Source organism: Sorex fumeus, unplaced genomic scaffold, assembly GCF_029834395.1.
Source record: "Sorex fumeus unplaced genomic scaffold, SorFum_2.1 ptg000131l, whole genome shotgun sequence".
NCBI classification, from domain to species: domain Eukaryota; kingdom Metazoa; phylum Chordata; class Mammalia; order Eulipotyphla; family Soricidae; genus Sorex; species Sorex fumeus.
Window position 1 is genome coordinate 39518232 of NW_026606188.1, and position 20615 is coordinate 39538846.

At 49.9% G+C, this 20615-nt stretch overlaps 2 protein-coding genes and 1 non-coding gene across 3 annotated transcripts; 2 read left to right on the plus strand and 1 right to left on the minus strand.

Annotated features, from left to right (window-relative positions):
- Positions 1 to 952: 952 nt before the first annotated feature.
- On the plus strand, positions 953 to 8044 carry TMEM167B (transmembrane protein 167B). Its single transcript, XM_056139090.1, is given in 3 exon segments — positions 953 to 1096; positions 3671 to 3884; positions 5249 to 8044. Coding segments are annotated over 3 exon segments (387 nt in total). The 5' UTR covers positions 953 to 1086; the 3' UTR covers positions 5412 to 8044.
- A 484-nt stretch (positions 8045 to 8528) lies between these two features.
- LOC130015822 (small Cajal body-specific RNA 2) lies at positions 8529 to 8945 on the plus strand. The gene has a single exon (XR_008791150.1). It is a non-coding gene; the product is annotated as a small Cajal body-specific RNA 2 (non-coding RNA).
- Positions 8946 to 10726: 1781 nt separating this feature from the next.
- On the minus strand, positions 10727 to 19829 carry CFAP276 (cilia and flagella associated protein 276). Its single transcript, XM_056106548.1, has 5 exons — positions 19594 to 19829; positions 13392 to 13505; positions 12741 to 12856; positions 11251 to 11387; positions 10727 to 10839 (listed from the first exon to the last, which is right to left on the minus strand). Exons 1-5 carry the CDS (start codon positions 19669 to 19671, stop codon positions 10769 to 10771), a joined length of 516 nt encoding a protein of 171 aa, XP_055962523.1. The 5' UTR covers positions 19672 to 19829; the 3' UTR covers positions 10727 to 10768.
- Positions 19830 to 20615: the final 786 nt, after the last annotated feature.

A 20615-nucleotide genomic window follows, 5' to 3' on the forward strand; every position in this document is an offset into this window, starting at 1 on the left:
ATCATTGTTACTGGTATTTGGCATATTGGGTACGCCACGGGGAGTTTGCCAGACTCTGCCGTGTGGGCAGGCTACATTCCATAGCCTGCAAGTATGTCCAAAGTAGGAATGAGATAATAAGATGTCATAAAAAATGACCCTAGTGTCAGCTAAACACAGGAGGGCATCAAGGCTCTCCTTAGAAATACCCATGCAAATAATCAATTATCTGACGACTTCCCGACGGGACTGGTTTTAAAATCTAAGATAGGGCATGTGCGCGCTCCCTCCCTCTTTGGGGGGCAAGAGCCGGGGGTGCTCAGGGCTTACCCAGGCTCTGCACTCAGCTCGGGGCAGCAGACAGAGTGCTCGGGACTGAGCCTGGGCCGGCCACGTGCAAGCAAGCGCCCCGCCCGCTGCTGGGTTCTTTCCGACACGACGTTCCTTACTCCATCCCGAGGGTCAGGCTCGGTCTGACTTTTCAGCTTCCCGATACGCGAGTACGACAGGCACCCGGGCTTGCTCCCTGGACGCGGGCCCGCACCCCGCCAGCACCAGCGCACTAATAAACGACACAACTGCAATTTGCGAGCGCCAAGACGCAACCGGTGCAGGCTGCACCCCGGCACGAACTCCGCGGAGCGGTCCAGAGCGAGACCTCGGAGAGAGAGTTGCAGGGGGTCGGGCGCTGGCTTTGCAGGCGGCTGACCCAGGTTCGATCCCCGGCGCCACTTGTTCGATCCCCGGATCCCCCCAGGAGTGACCCCCTGAGCACGGCCGGGTGACCCAAGAGAGAAACTTGGGTGCTCCGGCCGCACAGAAAACCGCTCGGACCCCAGACGCCCCAGTCTCGGCTATCCCGCCGCGCCTGAGCGCGCTCGGGGGCTCGGCCCTCTGCTCGCCGCGCCTGAATGCGCTCGGGGGCTCGGCCCTCTGCTCGCCGCGCCTGGCCCCGCCCCGCCTCGCCCCGCCCCGCGCCTGCGCACTACGGCCCCTGCCCGCCGCCGCTGCCGGGATCGGGAAGTGTCAAGCGGCCACTGGGCCCCCCGCCTCCGCCCGGACCGCCGCGGACCCCGGAGCCTGTCGTCGGGCCCGGGCCCCGCCGCCATGACGAACGGTGAGCGCTGGTGCCGGGGGCGCGGGTCGGGGCGGAGACGTGGCGGGCGGGGCCCGCTCTGACGTGGCCCTTCCCTCCGCCCCCTCCAGCCCGGCCCCCCTGGGCCTCTGGGCGCCCCCGGTCCGGGCGCCCCCGAGCCTGCCCGTGCCCGCTCGGCGCCCGCCGGCCTCGGGGCCCGAAGCTGGGCCTTTTCTTTCTGGACCTTCGTCCTGGGGAGGGCAGTGCCCACTGGAACCGGCGCAGAGAGAGCGCCTGCCCCCCCCCCCAAGCCCCCCGGCGATCTCAGCCCTCCCCAGCGCGGGCTCGCTTCCGGGGCGCCGGACCTCGGGGGGCGCTCCCCGGCCCGCACTCTCCGGCCGCAGCGAAGGCGGAGCCCAGCATAAGTTCTCCTGGTTTTGCAAAGTCTCGCCTGAGTGACCCGGCCCAGACCCCCTCGAGGGGTGTAAGGGGGGGCTGCTTTTCGACGCCGCTTTTCCTGCGGAAGGGCAGTTACTGGGGCCCGTGGGGGAGGACGCGCGTGCCCCGCACGTAGCTGACTGGGGTGCCACCCACCCCACCTCCGAGTCCTGCCAGGAATGATCCCGAGCACAGAGCCGGGAGTGAGTCCGGAGCGCAGCCCGGGTGTGATGCAAAAACAAAAATCCACAGAACCAGGACTTGCCAGCGGTCACGGCCACGGCCATGGCGCTCCCGTTGTTCATCGATTTGCTCCAGCGGGCCCAGTGCCGTCTCCATCGTGAGACTTGTTGTTACTGTGTTTGGCATCTCGAATAGATCGCAGGGAGCTTGCCAGGCTCTCCTGAGAGGGGCGGAGGAATCGAACTCGGGTCCCCCAGGTTGGCTGCTTGTAAGGCAAATGCCCTACCGGCTGTGCTATCGCTCCAGACCCCCTGGCTCTGTTCTTGGAATGTCACTCCCATCAATACTGGGGGACCATGGAGTAATGGGCATCAGACCTGTCGCACCCACATCTACAGCATGTGATCCAGCCTGTTACACTACCTTCCTGGCCCGCTTTTTTGGGGCAGGAGCAATAATACAGCGGGTAGGTCGTTTGCCTTCTACACAGCTGACCCCAGATCACTCACTGGCACCCTGTATTGTCCCCTGAGCCTGGCCAGAAAGAACCCCTGAGTATACAGCAAGAATTAGGCCTTGAGCACTCTAGGTGTGACCTCAAAACCAAAAATAAAAATAAACGAGAATCTGTGGACTGAAGAGATAGTAACAGTAGGTGAGATTCACCTACTCATTGGCTCAGGGGACCATACATGGTGCTTGGGATTAAGCCCTAGTAGACCACTTGCAAGGCAAGCACCCTTCCTACTGTACTATGGCTCTTTTGGGGGAGGCCATCTGTGGTTGTTCCCAAGGGCTATTTGCTGAGGGATGCCCTGATGGTGCACAGTTATTTCAGGGACTGTGGTGCTGGGATTTAATTCAGGGATTCCACATGAGCTGAAGCCCTTTAAATCATCTCACCAACCTCACATTTTTTTTTTCTTTTTGACCAGATTCAATGCTCTCGGAGGTCAGTTTTGGGGATATGGGAGTTCCATGCAGTGCTACGGAGAGAACACAGACTCTAGCATCAAAGCATGTGCCCAGCCCTAGCTCTTTGCCTTAACATATTTTCACGAGCAGATGAAGATCTCAGATACGTGGTGAAAATGCCAGACTTTCCTTTATCACATGAGTGATTTACAATAAGAAGAATACATAGTTCACATCCGAAAGGTGTTTTTGTTTTGTTTTGTTTTGTTTTGTTTGCATAGGGAATTGGCAGAGAGTCTTTGGACCTCACCCAGCTGTGCTCAGGGCTTTCTTCTGGCTCTGTGCTTAGGGATCACTATAGGGAGCTGGGAATTGAACTGAGGTCAGCTGTGTGCAAGACAAGCACCCTACCTATGCTGTACTATCTCTGCAGTCTCAATTCCAAAAATGCGTAGACTTCTCAATCTTTTCCCATCCCTAGCTGTTCTTGGGCTGGAGCGATAGCACAGTGGGTAGGGCGTTTGCCTTGCACGCAGCCAACATGGCCAACCCGAGCTCAATTCCTCCACCCCTGTGGGAGAGCCCGGCAAGCTACCGAGAGTATCTCACCCGCACGGCAAAGCCTGGCAAACTTGGGTCAGCCAGGTCGACAATATATACACAATATATACACTATATACACTACCTGTGACATATTCGATATGCCAAGCACAATAACAACAAAGTCTCACAATGGAGACTTGACTGGGCCCGCTTGAGAAAATCGATGAACAACGGGAGGACAGTGACAGCTATACTTAGGAGACTGATTTCACTAACTCCTAGCACTTTCCCCAGGATTATAGTTTTTGAAAGGTACAGACACACAGTGAAATGACTCGACAGATATCTGCAAGCAGTTTTGGGGAACAGTCATTTAAGCGGATAGCCCCAGGGCCTTGGCTATGTGCTGTCAAGGGCTGGTACGCAGGCAAGTGTCCCATCTTGCTAGTATCACACACTCTTCTTTCCTTGGTGCTCCCATGTGGGTTTCACCTGTCCCAGCCAGACCCCCAGCAAAGATTTTCTTTTTTTTAACAGTGTACTCCTTGGATGGGATTCTGGTGTTTGGTTTGCTCTTTGTTTGTACCTGTGCCTACTTCAAGAAAGTACCTCGTCTCAAAACCTGGCTGCTATCCGAAAAGAAGGGAGTCTGGGGTGTGTTTTACAAAGGTAAGGTAATATCAGGATAGGACAGGGGATTTCCATCTCCGGGTGGGGAAGTACAAAGGGAGGTGTGGGGGGGGGGGAGAAGGTCTATTTCTGGGTCTGTGCTCACAGGTCACTCCAGGAGGTGCTGAGGGGACCAGGAGGTGCCAGGGAAGACTCTTTTTAGTTTTAGTTTTACTGTCTCAAATGCTTTTTAACCTTTTATTTTGGGCAACTTCAGCTGAAATCCTATCTTCTAAAATTTTTCAAAATACGGCATAATGTAAGCCAACAGCATGCTCGCCTGGAACTTAGAGATTAAAGGTAGTATTTTTTGGTGGGCTTTGGGGCCACAACGTGATGCTCAGGGCTTACTTCTAGCTCTTGGCAGGGCTCAGGTGACCACATGCAGAGCTGGGGAGTGAACCAAGGCAGCTCTGTGCCAAGCAAGCGCCTTACTTGCTCTAGCATCTCTCCAGTCTTCAAGGTGGTATTGCAGTTCATTTGTGGATAGGTTTTGCATGTGGGGAAGGAGCTCCCAAACAGTACTTAGCAACCCAGGGCTGCTCCCAGGGATTTTCAGCCAGTCCATGTTATGGTTCGATGCTAGGGCCCCACAGTGCAGTAGTGTGTGAGCTGCTCAGATCTGGGGTGCCCAGGACCACCAGGGCCATGCCAGCAGTGTGAGGGGCCCTCACTTGAATAGATTCTTGATTAAATATATATATAGCACTGTAGCATTGTCCTCCCATTGTTCATCAATTTGCTCGAGCGGGTCCAGTAACATCTCCATTGTAAGACTTGTTGCTGTGTTTGGCATATTGAATACGCACAGGTAGCTTGCCAGGCTCTGCCATGTGGGTAGTATACTCTCGATAGCTTACTGGGCTTTCCGAGAGGGGTGGAGGAATCAAACTTGGGTCAGCCGGGTCGACAATATATACACAATATATACACTATATATATATATGTATATACAATATATACACTATACATATATAGATAGATAGATAGATAGATAGATAGTGTGGATTTTGGACCACATCCAGCGGTGTTCAGGGCTTACTCCTGGCTCTGCACTCAAGGATCATTCCTGGCTGGTTCAGGGGATCATCCAGGGTGCTGGGAACCAGCCCAGGTTGACTGCTTCCTAGGTTTTGTCATCTTTGATCTTACTTTAGCTTGGTGCTTGGGCCACTCTCTGCAGTGCTCAGGGGCTGCTCCTGGCAGTGTTAGGGAAACGTGGTGTGGGGAATCCAACAGCAGCAATCTGCATGTAAAGCATGCACTCGGCCCCTTGAATTCTTCTCTGGCTCCCGTGACTAGAGATTTTAAACTATCACTTTGAAAATGGAGACTCTTTTCAGTGTGTGTGTGTGGGGGGGGGGGGGGGGCGGGGGCCAGAGAGAGAGAGAAAATGAAGACTCCGAAGGACAAGATATGATTTTTCTTTCTGCTTCTTCCCGGCAGCCGCAGTGATTGGAACCAGACTGCATGCTGCCGTGGCAATTGCTTGTGTGGTAATGGCCTTTTATGTCCTGTTCATAAAATGAATTCCAAAGTGTCAGTCTCAACAACCGCCAGTCAAGGGGACAAGAGCAAAGAACCAGTCGACGGCCAGAGTGCAGCCTAGAAGAGTTGAGATAAAATCCTCATAGTCCCCAGGATGATGCCGCAGCACCTGCTCCTAATATTTGTGGGGGGAAATTCCTCATGGTTACATTATTATTTATGCTTCAGGGGATCCCAGAAAGCCAGCTTCCTTTGGCCTGTGTATAAATCCTTGGCAGAGAGCATAAAATGCCCAGATAAATCACATCATCCGGTGATAAGATTGCATACTTCCTGCTTAAAAACCTGTCACCTGATTTTGTTCTTTCAGCTCTTCTTCAGAATCTTTGTAAACTGAGGCTCCTTAGGGAAGGATATAGGTGTGTTCAAACCTTTTGAAAGGAGAGAGAATTTACAGGATAATTTGTGTGTGTGTGTGTGTGTGTGTGTGTGTGTGTGTATGTGTATGTTTGATTTGGATTTGGCACATTGGGAGCTGGGGGTGGAAAACAAGTTAGGAAGATGCCAAGAAATTTTCTGGCTTTGGAACTTGATGCCATGTGGGAACATAAGAGGCACAGTGCTCGCTGCCGGAAGAGAACAGATGACATGCTCTGCTGTGTGCTGGCAGTCTATAAGTTGTGCAGAAAGAACCTGGGCCTCCATAAGACTGGAAGTTACTTTTCTGTAATGAGACCAGAAGGGAAAAACTTACAAAGACAAGGTTCACCAGTCTCCCCCCAAAGATGACTTCAATCAAACAGTCTGAGGAAAATGAACCTACTCTTTATTTCCTTTTTCTAAGTTTTCTGAATTACAGAGTTCTGAATACAGTCAGTTTTAAATGTCACCACTCGGGAAAGAGAAAGTATTGAAAAAAATAATTGTCTAATATATTTGCTTGTAGAGTAGTGGAAATAAATATACTAGTATATTAATTCATATACTAGTAAGTTCATCTAGTATAAAAATATTGTGTTGTAAGATGTTTTTCAAGATACACACTTAATCTTTGTTTAAATTGGTTTGTTAAGGCAATTTTTAATTGATGACTTGTTTTTCTAAGTGTACTTTTTCTTTTCTTTTCTTTTTTTTAAGGAGAGAGCTTAGGGGCCACAGCTGCCAGTGTGCAGGGGCTACTCCTGGCTTTGTGCTCGGGTAGCACTCCTGGTGGTGATCAAAGGCCTGGGTATATGTGGTGCTGGCAAATTGAATTGGGGTCAGTGGCATGCAAGACAAGCGCCTTAACCCCTGTACTATCTCTCTGACCCCTAGGCCAACTCTTAGTTCTCTTTGATGACAATACTCTTTAAGAGCTGTTGAAAATAGAAATTCTGTTTGTTTTAAGAACATGAAAAAATCAGACTGAGCAAGAGAAGTCACTGATATTCATAGGCATGATTGCACAGGTCATAAAATCCATAAATAAAACGAGGACAGAGAAAAATAGAGGCTTGCAACTGAGATTGAAACATTTGTCCAGAGAGTATGATAACTCCTAGACAACTCACTTTAGAAGGAAAGACTTCTCCATTTCTTCCTATACTTGCAAGAGGTTGTTACATTTACAAAATCTAGAATTTTTTTTTTTTGCGGGGTCGGGGGGCACACCTGGCTCAGGGCTTACTCCTGGCTTTGCATTCAGGGATCACTCCTGGCAGGCTCAGGGAACCATATGAGGTATCAGGATCAAACCCAGCTTGGCCACGTGCAAGGCATGTACCCTACCCATTGTGCCATCTCTCCAGCCCTTAAAACGTAGAATTTTTTTTAAGAGTTGGTTTCATATCAGATTATTATGAAAAGAAAACATAGACACAGGTCTGCCAATAAAGTTCCTGTCCATTAAACTTGACTGAGGACTGTTAGCTGCGGCTAGTACCTGTGGCAATAAACTATCTTTTGTCTTACTCTGAAAGAAGAAAACTGCTCCAAAGTTTAGATTCTGACATAGGCAGTTTAGTGCCTTGAGGATTCCTAGTAGCATAGAAAGTCACCAAGTAAACACTACATGTTTAATCATCTCTTCAGGAATTGATCCACAGGGTAAAGTTGCCACAATTCACTGTTTTCCATGGTCATGTCTAAGGATCTTTCACGTGAGAGAAAGGAAGTTGAAGGGGATGGAAAGAGTTACACTTTGTGGGTGTAAATTTGGGACCTGGTGACCAAAGGGAATGTAACCCCCTAAAAATGCAGGTTTTGCACTTGTTATTTTGTAGCTTTAAAGACTCATTTTCTAATAGAGCTGATATGATTAAGCTGATGCTTAGGACTGTTTGATATTTTTAAATGGACACCATTTCACAGTTCTAGTTCAAACCAACTTCAAGTTTCTTGGGTTATCGTGACTTACACTCTTGAATTGTTAAATTTTAAGATGTTTTCATACCAAACTACCAAAACGTGCAGAGTGAAGGTAATTTGAAGCAGGAAGCTGTTTCATTTCTTGACTTTATGTAAGCAGATAACCTGTTTTAACTCATTACTTCGATGTGTCATATACTTTTGACTGAAAGTATAGGAAGTTGTTCCTTTGGGGGAGTCTTTTAGGAGTAGAGAAATGGGGACAGCAATAATGCCTCGGATTCAAACTGGCATCGTCATAAATCTTGTATGTCAGGGTAGAATGAAGTGAGCATTTTATAGTTGAAATACAATTTTTATTCCTCATTGTCTGTACAAATCCTTGAAAATAAAAATCTGTTTTCCCTATTATTACTGTCCATTTGTTGGTCATGTGCTGAATTTATTGAACTTAGTTCAGTACTTTGGGTTCTGCCCCCCAAGTATACCTTTATCCACATTAAGTGAATGCCATCAGGCCTTACGATGGTCACACATTGTCACTACGAGGTAGTTGCTTCTTCGTTCGGGGGAGCCGGTGTGTGTGCATCTACCTGAAAACTCTGTAGACGGAGTTACCTTATGCCTAGAACTTGTATCGAAGGTCAAAGAAAAACGAGATAATACACTAAAGAGGCAGTTTAGCTACTCGGATAAAAAGACAGCCTGGACTCCAGATTGGAGGATTTGTCCCACCTTCCTGTGCGTCCCGAATTCCCCTCTGAGCCTGGCGGGGGCGCTCTCGGTCAGGTTGGTTGTGGGGGGGGAAAGGAAGCGAGCCCGCGCTCTATGGTTCTTCCCAGAGTCCTTTGCGGGGCGGACGCAGGGGCTTTAAAGGCGGGCGCGACTTCCGCTTCCTGCGGGGGAGCGCGGCCTGGGGCGCGGCGGCTGTGCTTGGTCCCGAGGTGTGGCGTGGAAGGCGCGTGTGTGTGTGCGCGCGTGTGTGCGTGTGTGCGCGCGAGCGTGTGCGTGCAAGGCGAGTGCGTGCGCCCGCCCCTGCGCCCTTCCCCCGCCTACACCTTGATCTTATTTGATCGGGCCGGGACCCCCGCCCCGCCGGGCCCGCCCGAGATGAGAAGCCGTTCCTCCCGCGAAGCCCGGCCGGGCGCTGTGCGGCGAGGCCTCTGTGGGCGGCGGCGGCGGCGGCACCGCGGCCCGGGCGCTCCCGGAGCCGCCCCGCGGGGCCCGGTGCTCAGACGTGATGAATTGATCAGATAGACGAGGCCGGGCGCGTCCCGGGCCGCTGAGTATCGAGGCGATTCTGATCTGAGCGGGCCGCGGGGGAGGCAGAGGCCAGGGTGACCGAGGCCTGTGCGCCCGCCGCCGCGAATTCGTCCTCCCCTTCCTTTTCGCCCTAGGTCGGGCTCGGGTGATGAATGCATGGTGCCAACATTGGCACCCGCGGATGGGGATGGGCATGGGCATGGGGGAGGGGAGGGCGGTCAGTGCACGCCCGGCGGGGCCCAGAGCTTACTCCTGGCTCTGGCCCCTAGAGTACCCGTTAATGTAAAGGCAGTAACACTGCGTGCGCCACTAAGGTTATATATGTTCGTGTGTGTGTGTGTGTGAGAGTTTGTAGTAGTTCACATTCCGGGTACCCGTCCCAATTTACTGATTTAGGATCACCCGGTAGGTCTAAGAACCACTTTTTTTTTGGGGGGGGGGGAGGGTATTGTTTGGGTCACACCCGGCAGTGCCCAGGGGTTACTCCTGGTTCTGCACTCCGGAATTTCTGCTGGCAGTGCTTGGGGATCCATATGGGGTGCTGGGACCCGGGTCAGCTGCATCCAAGGAAAACTCCCTACCTGCTGTACTATCACTCTGGGAACAAAGAACCGAGCTTTTTTTTTTTTAAAGCTGCACTGCATGCACCCTGATACTTTTTGATGTTCAGTATTTATTCAATAGTGCATATGCTTTCCAAACTTAATGGGGATTTAGCTAGGGATATAGCTCTGCAGCATTGTACTTGTCTTATGTATGAGTCCCTGGTATTTCAAAAAAACTGGGGACAAGGGCAAGGCAGTGGTGAAGCTTCTGGTTCACTGTGAAGCCCTTGATTCCACGGCACACTGCACCCAAAGGGAACGTAGAGAATGTTGTAAAAAGTGGGCTACCTCCCCCTTGTCCATTCAAATAGCAGGTTCTTATTTCCCCCTTGTCCATTCAAATAGCTGGCCTTTACAAGAACTTGGCCTTACTGAGCTCTCTCTTACCCTCATCTACATGTTATTTTTTTTTTTTGCTTTTTGGGTCACACCTGCCAATGCTTAAGGGGTTACTCCTGGCTCTACACTGAGCAATTACTCTGGCGGTGCTGGGGGGACCATATGGGATACCAGGGATCAAACCCAGGTTCACCACATGCAAGGTGGGTGCGCTCCCCAACTGTACTATTGGCTCTGACTCCATCTGCATTCTTTTAAAATGTATTTTCAACTCCAGGACCTTACTATTGAGTCGTTAATAAGAAACAAGGCTGATTGGGGCAGGAGCCATACCTTGCATGTGGCCAACCTAGGTTCAACCCCCGACACCACAGAGCCCCCTTCAGCCCAAACAGGAGTGATGATCCCTGAGCACCACCAGTTGTGGCCCCCCTCAACAAGACTGAACGGGAAAAGTCTGTATAGGAGGATCGACTCTGGTAAAATAGAAATACCAGTTTCTTGGCTCAGTGCTGTTACATTTCTAAGTCCTGATATTTTCAGCAAGATGACTTTCCAACTTGCAAATAATGCCCAACAGGACTAGTTCTTAGAAATTGGAAAACTTGGGTCGGAGTGATAGCACAGCGGGTAGGGCATTTGCCTTGCACGCGGCCGACCCAGGTTCAATCCCCGGCATCCCATATGGTCCCACGTGGCCCCAGCACCCCAGCACCACCAGGAGTAACCTCTGAGCATCGCTGGGTGTGACCCAAAAAGCAAAAACACGGAAATTAAAAAACTTCCTATCCATATTATAAGGGTAGTCAAATGACAACGTGTAGTCCGTGAGAAAGATACTTGGGGCTAGGTCCCACGGGTCAGTTTAATGGAAGGGGCAGCAGGATATGACATTGCGGTTACTTAGTCCAGGGACCCGTCAGCGCTAGGTGGAGAAGAAGCCGCCATCATTTTTTCGGGAGTAGCCTCTGTTTGTGGCTGCAGTGTGAGGGGACACTGGAGGAGAGAGAAGGGAGCAGGCTGTGAATTTCAGATCCTTGGCTTTGGGAGTCTGATCACTCAGGCTGATGAGTGGGCACGAGTCATTCTTTCTGGACACTTGGTGAAGGTTCTTAGAACAGCTGGGAATCGAACTGACCGTGGACTGGTGGGCAGGAGCTCTGGGCTTTCAGCCTCCAGTTTTCTGCCCTGTGGCTGGCAGTTTTTGTTCCCTGGACGTAAGCCTGCTGGAAGTGACTTCATTTCATAGCTCTGCATGTCCCCTGGTATAAGGCTCGTATGTGTCTCTTATCACTGCAGTTCTAATCCTCTTACGTGCCCTATGTTCCCCATCAGCCAGCTGCCTGTTTCAGATTCAGTTAGACAATCTTGCCCAATCCGTCTGCCCTCCAGTGTTCTGACCCTTACCTATGGACCCCTGGATACTGTGGATGCATTCCTTCTTGGGGTTCACCCACTGTCTGATGTTATCTCGGGTAGTGACAAAGGCTTGTGGGGTCTGGACTGGCTGTTCTTCAGGGGCTTGCAGTCTAGATGACGGTGTGCTGAAGGGGAAAAGGGGAATAAAGTCGGAGAAAAGACAAGGAGGAAAGTGGCCACATGAAACCCCATGCTTACAAAGGCCCTTTGCAACCTTCTGGAATTTATGCGAGAGTGTTTCTGGCACAGTCCTGGAAGATTTTCAGTTTAGACAATAAAAACAAGATGCAGAGGATCTCAAAACCTTAGGGCTGTGCAGAGCCCCTTAGAGTGAGGCTGCCTGGGTCACTACAACATACATGCCTTGAGACCACCTGGACAAGAGTTTCCCAACAGACTTGTCCCCACTGTGGCTCCCTGGAGAGCCCCTATGGGGAGCGGGACAGACAAGCCAGGTGGTCTCCTCTCGCTGGTGCTCTTTTCTGCAGTGTGGTGGGAACTGAGTTCAGACACGGGTGCAGCCACCCAAGCTGGCTCCGTGTTCAAGTAGTTTTTAATCCAGGGAGCATCTGCCTACTCAGTTTTGTGCGGAATGACCCACTCTGGGTCCCCCCTCACCTTTTCCCAGGCTCTGCCCCACCCAGAAGCCCTTGCTCCGAGCTGCTTCTCTGGTGGTCTGGGAAGCTGATGGTTGAGACCCTTTGGCTGTGGAGGCTGGACACCCCGAGACTCACTGCCATGGAGCTCCAAGTTGGCTGGTAGTGCCCCCGTCTACCCTGGGCATCAGGACCTTTCCCCAAAGGGATGCAGTCCAATGGTTTTCTGGGATGGGAATGTGGGAGAGGGACTCATCACTCCCCACCCTCACCTTCAGGACAGAAGAACGGAATGAAAGCATCTGAGCATTGAAAGACCAGAGCTACAGGACAGGAAGTAAGGTGCTTGCCTGGCATGCAGCCAAACAGGGTTCAATCCCAGCACTGAATATTAACTCCCGAGCACCCCAAGGCAGGGGGCCGGGAAAATAGCTCAAAGAGCTAGTGTGAATGCATTGCATGCTGGCCTTCTGGCTTGATCCCCAATATTGCATTGTCCAAGAATCACTGGGAATGACACCCCCACCTCCCCATCCTGAACAAGTAGCTCTTGAGTATTATGTATGATTCACAAAAATGAAGCAGGGCCAGGGAGATAGGTCAAAGGGCTGGAGCACATGCATGCTTGCTGGAGGCCCAGGTTTGGTCCCTGGCACTACGTGGGCCTCTGAATGGGGATGTGAAACCCTACCCCCAGTCTCTTGCTGGGAATAGCCCCAGAGTGAGTACCGCAGGGTCAGCCCCTCCCCATCAATGTATAAGTGTGGGGGGGGGGGGAGGGGGCGGGGAATGTACCTGTTGATTTGCTATTTCTCAGGTGACAGTTGATCTTATAAAATTGAGGGGGAACTTCCTTAGGGTGGCAAGGCTCTGGCTTGTTACCTTTGGGTACTCTGGACAGTCTCCTTTTGAAGAAGTATCTCACATTTGTTCTTGAATGCCCCAGAGTGGTGATCATATAAGGCTGCTAATCGGAAATCCAGGTCATCCTTTGGTACCTGTAAAGGAAGTCAGCCTCTCAAGCCCCACCTTCTCCCAGCTCTCATTAATTTCTATTGGGCTCTATTCCTTCCCCAAAGGTAGAGTGAACCCCATTTGGTCCTCAGATCCACCATACCCCATACTAAATTATCCATAGATAGTGATTTCTTAACACTTGTCAAGAGCGTACTACCTCTCGGTTGGATCAAATCACGTGAGCTTCACTGGAGGTGGCGGAATCACCATGTGGTCCCTGATTTGGACTTAATTGGGCCTTACCTCAATCACGGTTGTCATCAGAAGAGTGAGGAGTCCGGTGAGAAAATGATTTGTTCTAGATAACTCTGGAAGGAGCAAACTCCTGTCTTCCCAGAGGCCAGAGAAATTGATACCTGGTTTTACATTTGGTAGATTCTTGGATTGGGACGAAAGGGAAGAAGATGCTGAAGCAGTCAGGGACAGACTCTTGCAAAAAGGATATTAGCAAGTCCTAATATCCTTTATTAGGATGCAAAGAGAGGTAACGGGAAGTAGCATTTCAATGCTAGGTACCTCGAGATCAAAAAACCAAATACCCCGTCGCATGGAGGTGATTGTGGGAGTAGAGTTGAGCCGGTCCCATGGTTCCTGGTACTGAGTGAAGTGAGTTGGGTTCTTAGGCGTTTTCTGCAAAAGTGAAACCACATTCAGAATGGGATTGCAGGAACACTTGCTGAGAAGGTTCCTTGAATGTCATCCATCCCTGAGGCCCATTGTACCATCGTTGAATGTGAGAGGAACATCCATGAAGAGAAGGCAGGCAGGAGACAAGACTCTGCAACAGCTGAGCTCCTAAGTCTTCAATCTAGAACTTTCAAAATGGGCCAGGAGGAACCAGTACAGCATGTTGGGTGCTTGCCTTGTATGTGGCTGACCTGAGTTCAATCCCCAACATCCCCTATGGTCCCTGAGTGATCCCTGAACATCACCAAGTGTGCCCCCTCCCCCCAAACAAAATAAAAACAAAAGAAATGGGCAAGGAATAAAGAGAAAGGGTGGAGTGGAACAAGAGGCAAAGCCTGGAGGGCAGCTAGGAACTCTGGCAAATTCTGGCCTAGGTGTCCTGAGTTTGAGAAAAAGATAAGACATCCTTTTGACTGGCACTGCCAAGGACTAATAAGATATCCTAATGCAAGTAGATAGAAAATCAGGTAGAAAGTAGGAAGTATACATACAAATATGGCTTTTATTTGGTTTGTGTTTTGGGTCAAACCTGGTGATAAGAAGATGCTTCTTGCTCTTTGGGGTGGGGAGGAGGGAAACCATGTGGTGCCAGGGCACCCCAGAGGGGATGGACTCACCCACCCAAAGAGACCCAGCAGCCCTGAACCTCCAGAAAATCCCCAGAACTTATGCTCAAGGTCGATCTTCACAGTCCTTTAAATAACTCCCCCAAGCATGAATATGAAAAGCATACGATTGATCGCTTTGTTACAGTGAAATTTCATATTGCCTTCCCTATACCTATCATAGTGACCCAACACATGGGACTCAAAAATGAAATATCAGTTGAATCAAAGAGTGATTGAATCAGATTAATGGAATTGAATCAGTTGAATCAAAGTTCCAGTGAATACAACTACAACTGAGTGAAAATCTCAGCAAACCAACCTCATAACAGAACCCCTAGATATCAGAGGGCTGGATGGCTCTGTTCAAGTAAACATTGACAGGTTTTGTGCTACCACCAAAAGAGATGAAAAGAAAGTGTTAAAAACTCATGATTCAGAGACTCACAAATAAATCTCAGAAGCAATCATCAAGCTGTACAGATGCCTCCAGACCCTGTGCCAGGCTGAATCTCATTTCTGGAGCATCCCAGAGGGGATGAATGGAGGATTCACCCAGCCAAACAACCTGCACAGCCAAAACTCTCCAGAACGCAATCATCGCCATGTTCACGGCTGATCTCCACAGGCTTGAACAAGCCTCATCCGTGAATGAATCCATTGAAAACCTCAGGTATGCAGGTTTTGTGACTAAAATCTCCAGACTCTCACGGAGTCAGGGATGGGAGACCTTCCCCCATCCCCTTGTTCTTCTGGGAGTGTGGCATTCATGCCCACGAATTGCCTCTGGCTCCATATAAGCTTAACTGGCCATGATCCAGAGATTCACAAATAAATCTTGGAAGAGATCAACAAACTTCAGAGATGCCTCCAGACCCCAAAGTCAACGTTCAGTTAAAAATTTACCTCCACCCACATCCAAAAGAATAAAAGCAACCGGTGTTGGTGCAGATGTGGTGAGAAAGGGACCCTCCTTCACTGCTGCTGGGAATGCCGACTGGTTCAGCCCTTTTGGAAAATGATGGATGTTTGGACGATTCTCAAAAAATTAGAAATTGAGCTCCCTTTTGACCCAGCAATACCACTCCTGGGAATATATCCCAGAGAGGCAAAAAAGTACAGTTGAAATGACTTCTGCACTTCTATATTTATTGCTGCACTGTTCACAATAGCCAAAAGATGAAAAAAAAACCCGAGTGCCTGAGACCAGATGACTGGTTAAAGAAACTTTGGTACATCTACACAATGGAGTACTATGCAGCTTTTAGAAAAGATGAAGTCATGAAATTTACATACAAGTGGTACTACCTGGAAAGTATCATGCTAAGCGAAATGAGTCAGAAAGAGAGGGATAGACATAGAAAGATTGCATTCATCTGGGGAACATAAAGTAACAAAATAGGACTAACACCCAGGAATAGCCGAGATAAGTACCAGGAGTTCACTCCATGGCTTGGAGGCCAGCCGCACATGCTAGGAGAAAAGGCAGCTCAGATAGAGAAGGGAGCACCAAGTAAAGGGTGTTGGGAGGATCCTCCCAGGATAGGAGATGCATGCTGAAAGTAGGCTATAGACCGAACGTGATTGCCATTCAGTGCCTCTTTTGCAAACCTCAGCAAACAAAAAGAGAGAGAGAACAAAAGGGAATGCCCTGCCACAGAGGTGGGGTGGGGATGGAGGGGATGGGGGGTGGGAGGGATACTGGGATCATTGGTGGTGGAGAATGGGCACTGGTGGAGGGATGGGTACTCGATCATTGTATAACTGAAACCCAAGCACAAAAATTTATAAGTCTATAACTGTACGTCATGGTGTTTCACAAAAATTAACTCCAGCTGAATCACCTAATTTAAAATTTTAGAATTCCTGGAGCACACAGCCACATTTGTGGCTACACAACTTCTCATACTCTTTACGAGTTGATGTACCAGGAGTAGCACATCACATTGGGTGGGATGTAGAGTAGAAGGTAGCCAATCTCGATTAAAAAAATATTAACACACAAGGTCAACCTGTAACAACATGTTAGTAATCTCATATAAGGGCTTAATGGCTCTAAGGTGAGCTGTAACAACCTTCACACACTTTCTTCTAAGGAAATCTTCTTTGATCATTTTTAGTGAGTTATTCATAACAAGCAGCACAAAAAAATAAATTATTTTGAGCCTGTTATTGGGGCAGTCTTGGGTGGTGGTTGGGAAAATTGTAAATAATGGTGGTAGGCGTGATGATGGTGGGATTGGTGTTGGAATATTGAATGTAATGACTTATTGTGGACAACTATGTAAAAATAAAATAAAATTTCAAAAATCGTGATTCAAGCAGAGGCAGCTCTCCTCCTCTTCCTCAAAGGTCCCTGAATGTCCCTGTTTTAGCAGCAGATTGATTTGATTGTTTTTTTTCTCAGAAAGTTCAGTTAAGTACAAAAATCTACTTTCCTTCCATCTCACACGAAGGAAGCATACTCCTCTTTCTTTCTCTCTCCTCTTTCCCTCTTTCCTCTCTCTTTTGTCTCTTCTCTTGTCTCTGTCTCTGTCTCTCTCTGTCTCTGTGTCTCTGTCTCTGTCTCTGTCTCTGTCTCTGTCTCTGTCTCTCTCTCTCTCTCTCTCTCTTCCCCTTCCCCTTATATCCCATAAGCCCAATCTTTTTCTTGTATGTCATCATCAGGCTGGTCCTTGCGGTCCTCAGTTTTTCTCTCTTCCTTTTTTTCTGTTTTTGATTTTGTGTCCCATTTGGCAGTGCTCAGGGATGACTCCTGGAGGGACTCATGTAGTTCCAGGATCAGACCCAGGTTAGTTGTGTGCAAGGCAAGCACCTTACCCCATGTATTATCTCTGGTGTTCTCTCTCTCTCTCTCTCTCTCTCTCTCTCTTCCTTCCTCCCTCCCTCTCTCCTTCTCTCTCCCCCCCCTCATTCTTTATCACTGTCTGGCTAGAATGGATCTTTCCCTACGGTGTTAACCTTATTCTGCTATGTCCAAATTCTGCTATTATCCAAATTCTGCTATGTCCTCTACCTCCTCACTGTGAAGTACAGTTACAGACTTTCAGACTTTTGTGATTCCATTTCAGTCATACAATGATTGAATACCCACCCCTCCACCAGTGCCCATTTTCCACCACCAATGGTCTCAACATCCCTTCCACCACCACCACCCCATCCCCCTTCCACCCCATGCCACCCCGCCTCTGTGGGAGTGCATTCCCTTTTGCTCTCTCTCTCCTTTTGGGTGTTGTTCTCTACCTCCTCTTGCCTTCTCCTTCTACCTTCTCCTGCCTATACAATCCGGCCACTGAGACCATTCTTGGTGACTCAGGGTCTTTGTGGCTAGGTCAGGTGGATCCTTTCCAGACTTGACCTTATTTTCCCTTTACAATTTCCGGCAGTGATTCTGGTCCATGAAATGTTCTCTCCATCCTCTGTGGGTCTGACTCCTGGTTTGCCTCCTGCTGTTACTTCTCAGCTCTGCCTTCTCTCTGCTCTCAGACAATGATTTTTTGCAATTCCTTCATTTCTGCTTTCTTGCTCTCATAATAACTGGATGGACTCATTTCTTCCTACTGCTGCGGGCCCAGAGCCTCCAGACGGACATCTTCAAGACAAAACTCTAAGCCACTTGCCCTTTGTCTGCCCGCAACATGTTGTTCTCAACATCTTTCTCCCCCAAACTGTTTCCACTGACTCTTCATTCAGTAAATGGTATCAATAAGACCCCCAGAATCCTAGGAGTTATCCCAGATTCAGCTCCTCCCTTAGGCTCACATCCAATCGCCAAGTCCCATTTATTCTGCCCTCTGTATCCTTCTCCCATCTGCATGGTCATTTCTTGCATTATGTTAGATCCATTATCATTCCTCCTGAGACAACTGCCTCCGGAAGCCCTGTTTCCTCGTCATCCCTCTCGTTGCACTTCCATCCTAGTCAATCCCCTGCCATTATGCTTTCTAAAATGTCCATCGTCTATAACACCCAGGCATCACTCCAGTGCTTAAATTCCTGGCATGGTTCCCAGTACCTGCAGAATGAAATTTAGCTCCGTTGCACTGGTGTCCAGAGCACACCCAGCCCATGAATGCTCTGCCAGCTCCCGCTCTCTCCATGGATGCTCCATACTCCAGCCATAGGGGATTCTGCCCCCAAACAAGGCTTTTTGTTTTGTTTTGGGGACACACCTCATGGTGCTCAAGGCATCTTCCTAGCTCTGTGCTTAGGGATCACTCCGGGTGTTTGGGGAACTATATGTGGTGGTAGGGATCAAACCAGGGCTGGACAAGGCAAGTACCTTAACGACTGTAGTATCTCTCCATTTCTCTTTTCTCCTACTTCTCCTTGTTTTTTTTTTGGGGGGGTAGGGGATATTAGGGCACATCCAGTTGTGCTCAGGGCTTCCTCCTAATGCTTAGGGATCACTCCTGGTGGGACTCAGATGACCATCTGGGGGTGCTGAGAACTGAACCTGAGTCAATCTCCTGCAAAACAAGTGCTGTACTCATTGTACTATCTCTCTGGCCTCTGTTTCCTTCTTTATAAGACACATTCCATCTTTTTCCTTACTGCTAATTCATATTTTCAGGTTGAGACACACATGTACTAGAAATTTTTCTTTGAGGTCCCAATTCTCAGAATATACTACTTAAAGTTTTTTCATAAAACATGAGTTATTGGGAAGCTTTATTTGGTGGGTGGGGTGGGGATTCACACCCAGCAGTGCTCAGGGGTTACTCCTGGCTCTGTACTCAGGAATCACTCCTGGAAGTGCTCGTGGGCCCATATGGGATGCTGAGATCAAACCTTGGTGGGCCACGTGCAAGATAACACTCTATGCTCTACCCACTGTACTGTCACTCCACTCCATGGGCAAGCTTTTTGCTTTTGTTTTTGTTTTGAGGCAATGTTAAGGGCTTACTCCTGGCTCTGTGCTCAGGCGCATCACTCCTGGCAGGGCTCGGGGGACCATATGGGGTGCCGGGTATCGAATCTGGGTTGGCAGTGTGCAAGACAAGTGCCCTATCCACTATTATCTCTCTCTGGCCCATGGGCAAACAATTTTTGCCGGTGCTGTAGTCCGTCCATCCCTTTTACGAGGATTTCTTGAGAATATGACTGTATCTGATTTGCTATATTTCTCAGTCTCTAGCAGGGAGTCTGGCATTATTATAGTGAGTAATAAATGAAGAAACAAAAGGTAAGCAGCAATTGTGATATGCGTAGTGAAAGTCCCCTGTGCCTTTGCACTAGAACTCGACTTCCCTCTGCTCAACATCCAAGCTGCGTGGAGATACAGAAGCAAGTAGCGAACAGTCATCTTCAGGACCTAACAGAGCGTCATCACCAGGGTTAAGTCACCGTCTCCGCCCATCTCGCTGCCAGGAAGAACAGCAGAGCGGTCCATCCTGCAGGGAAACCGGGAAGAAACCACACAATACCTTGGAAGTCTGCAAGTGAACCACATGGGCATCGCTGTCCTCTGTGGGGCGCTGGGATGGCTCTCGGGTGTGTGGCATGGTAAAACACACAGTGGGAGGCGCTCTTACAAGGCTGATGGCAGGCCCACACAACCTCACGCGCAGGGCCTAGGACCCCAGATGTTTGCGACGCCCAGAATGGGTTGCCAGGCAACTGCGATGCCATCTGTGACTGAGCTGAATTCCCTCGGAGAGGGGCTCCCTCTGGCGGTCCGACGCGGAAGGGCCCTTTGGGGACGCAAGGAGAGAGCGCGCGGGCGGCCAAAGGGACTCCCGAGCTACTGTAGATTTACACGCAGGAGCCTGAATTGCAAAACGTCGGCTTCCCGTCGCATAGGAAGACTTTTGCAGAAACTTCAGTGCAGGAAAGAAAATATCATAACATGACTCCAAAAGTTTTCTTGCATGGAACAAAAGGATTCTCCCCTCCCCCCGTCTCTCAAAAGTCACGACAGATGTCAAGAAGAGCCCACGTGCTGTGCTTGCAACGGTGCCACTTGCTTACACCTCGGTTTGTACGGACCCCCGAGCTTCGCCCAGAACTGGTTGTAGAGGCACGCATGGATTTAGCAGGACGGAAGTCAGATCTGCGACGGGGGGACCTCCAGTCGCTGAGGTATCCCCTGCTGGGGGTGGAGGGGGGGGGTCTTTCTTCCAGGACCCGGACCTCTCACTTCTAGAGAGGCGGCGATGCCAGTCTTCTGTGCCACACAGGAAGCACTTCACCTTTCTTGGGCGAACGCCACGTCTGCAAAACGAGGAGCGCTCCCGAGAAGTCCACGGCCCCGGACGGGTCGCGGGAAGATATGCACTGGACGGCGATGGCTGGGAAGAAATTTCTAGCGCCTTCTGGACGCGAGCCCCCGTTCGGACCCGTTGGGGGCCGGTGGCAGAACCCCCCGCGCGCGTGTCCTTGCACGGCGCCAGCGCCCGCGACGGCGGCGGCCCGGGCGCCCGGCAGGTGAGCGGCGGGGAAGCGCGTG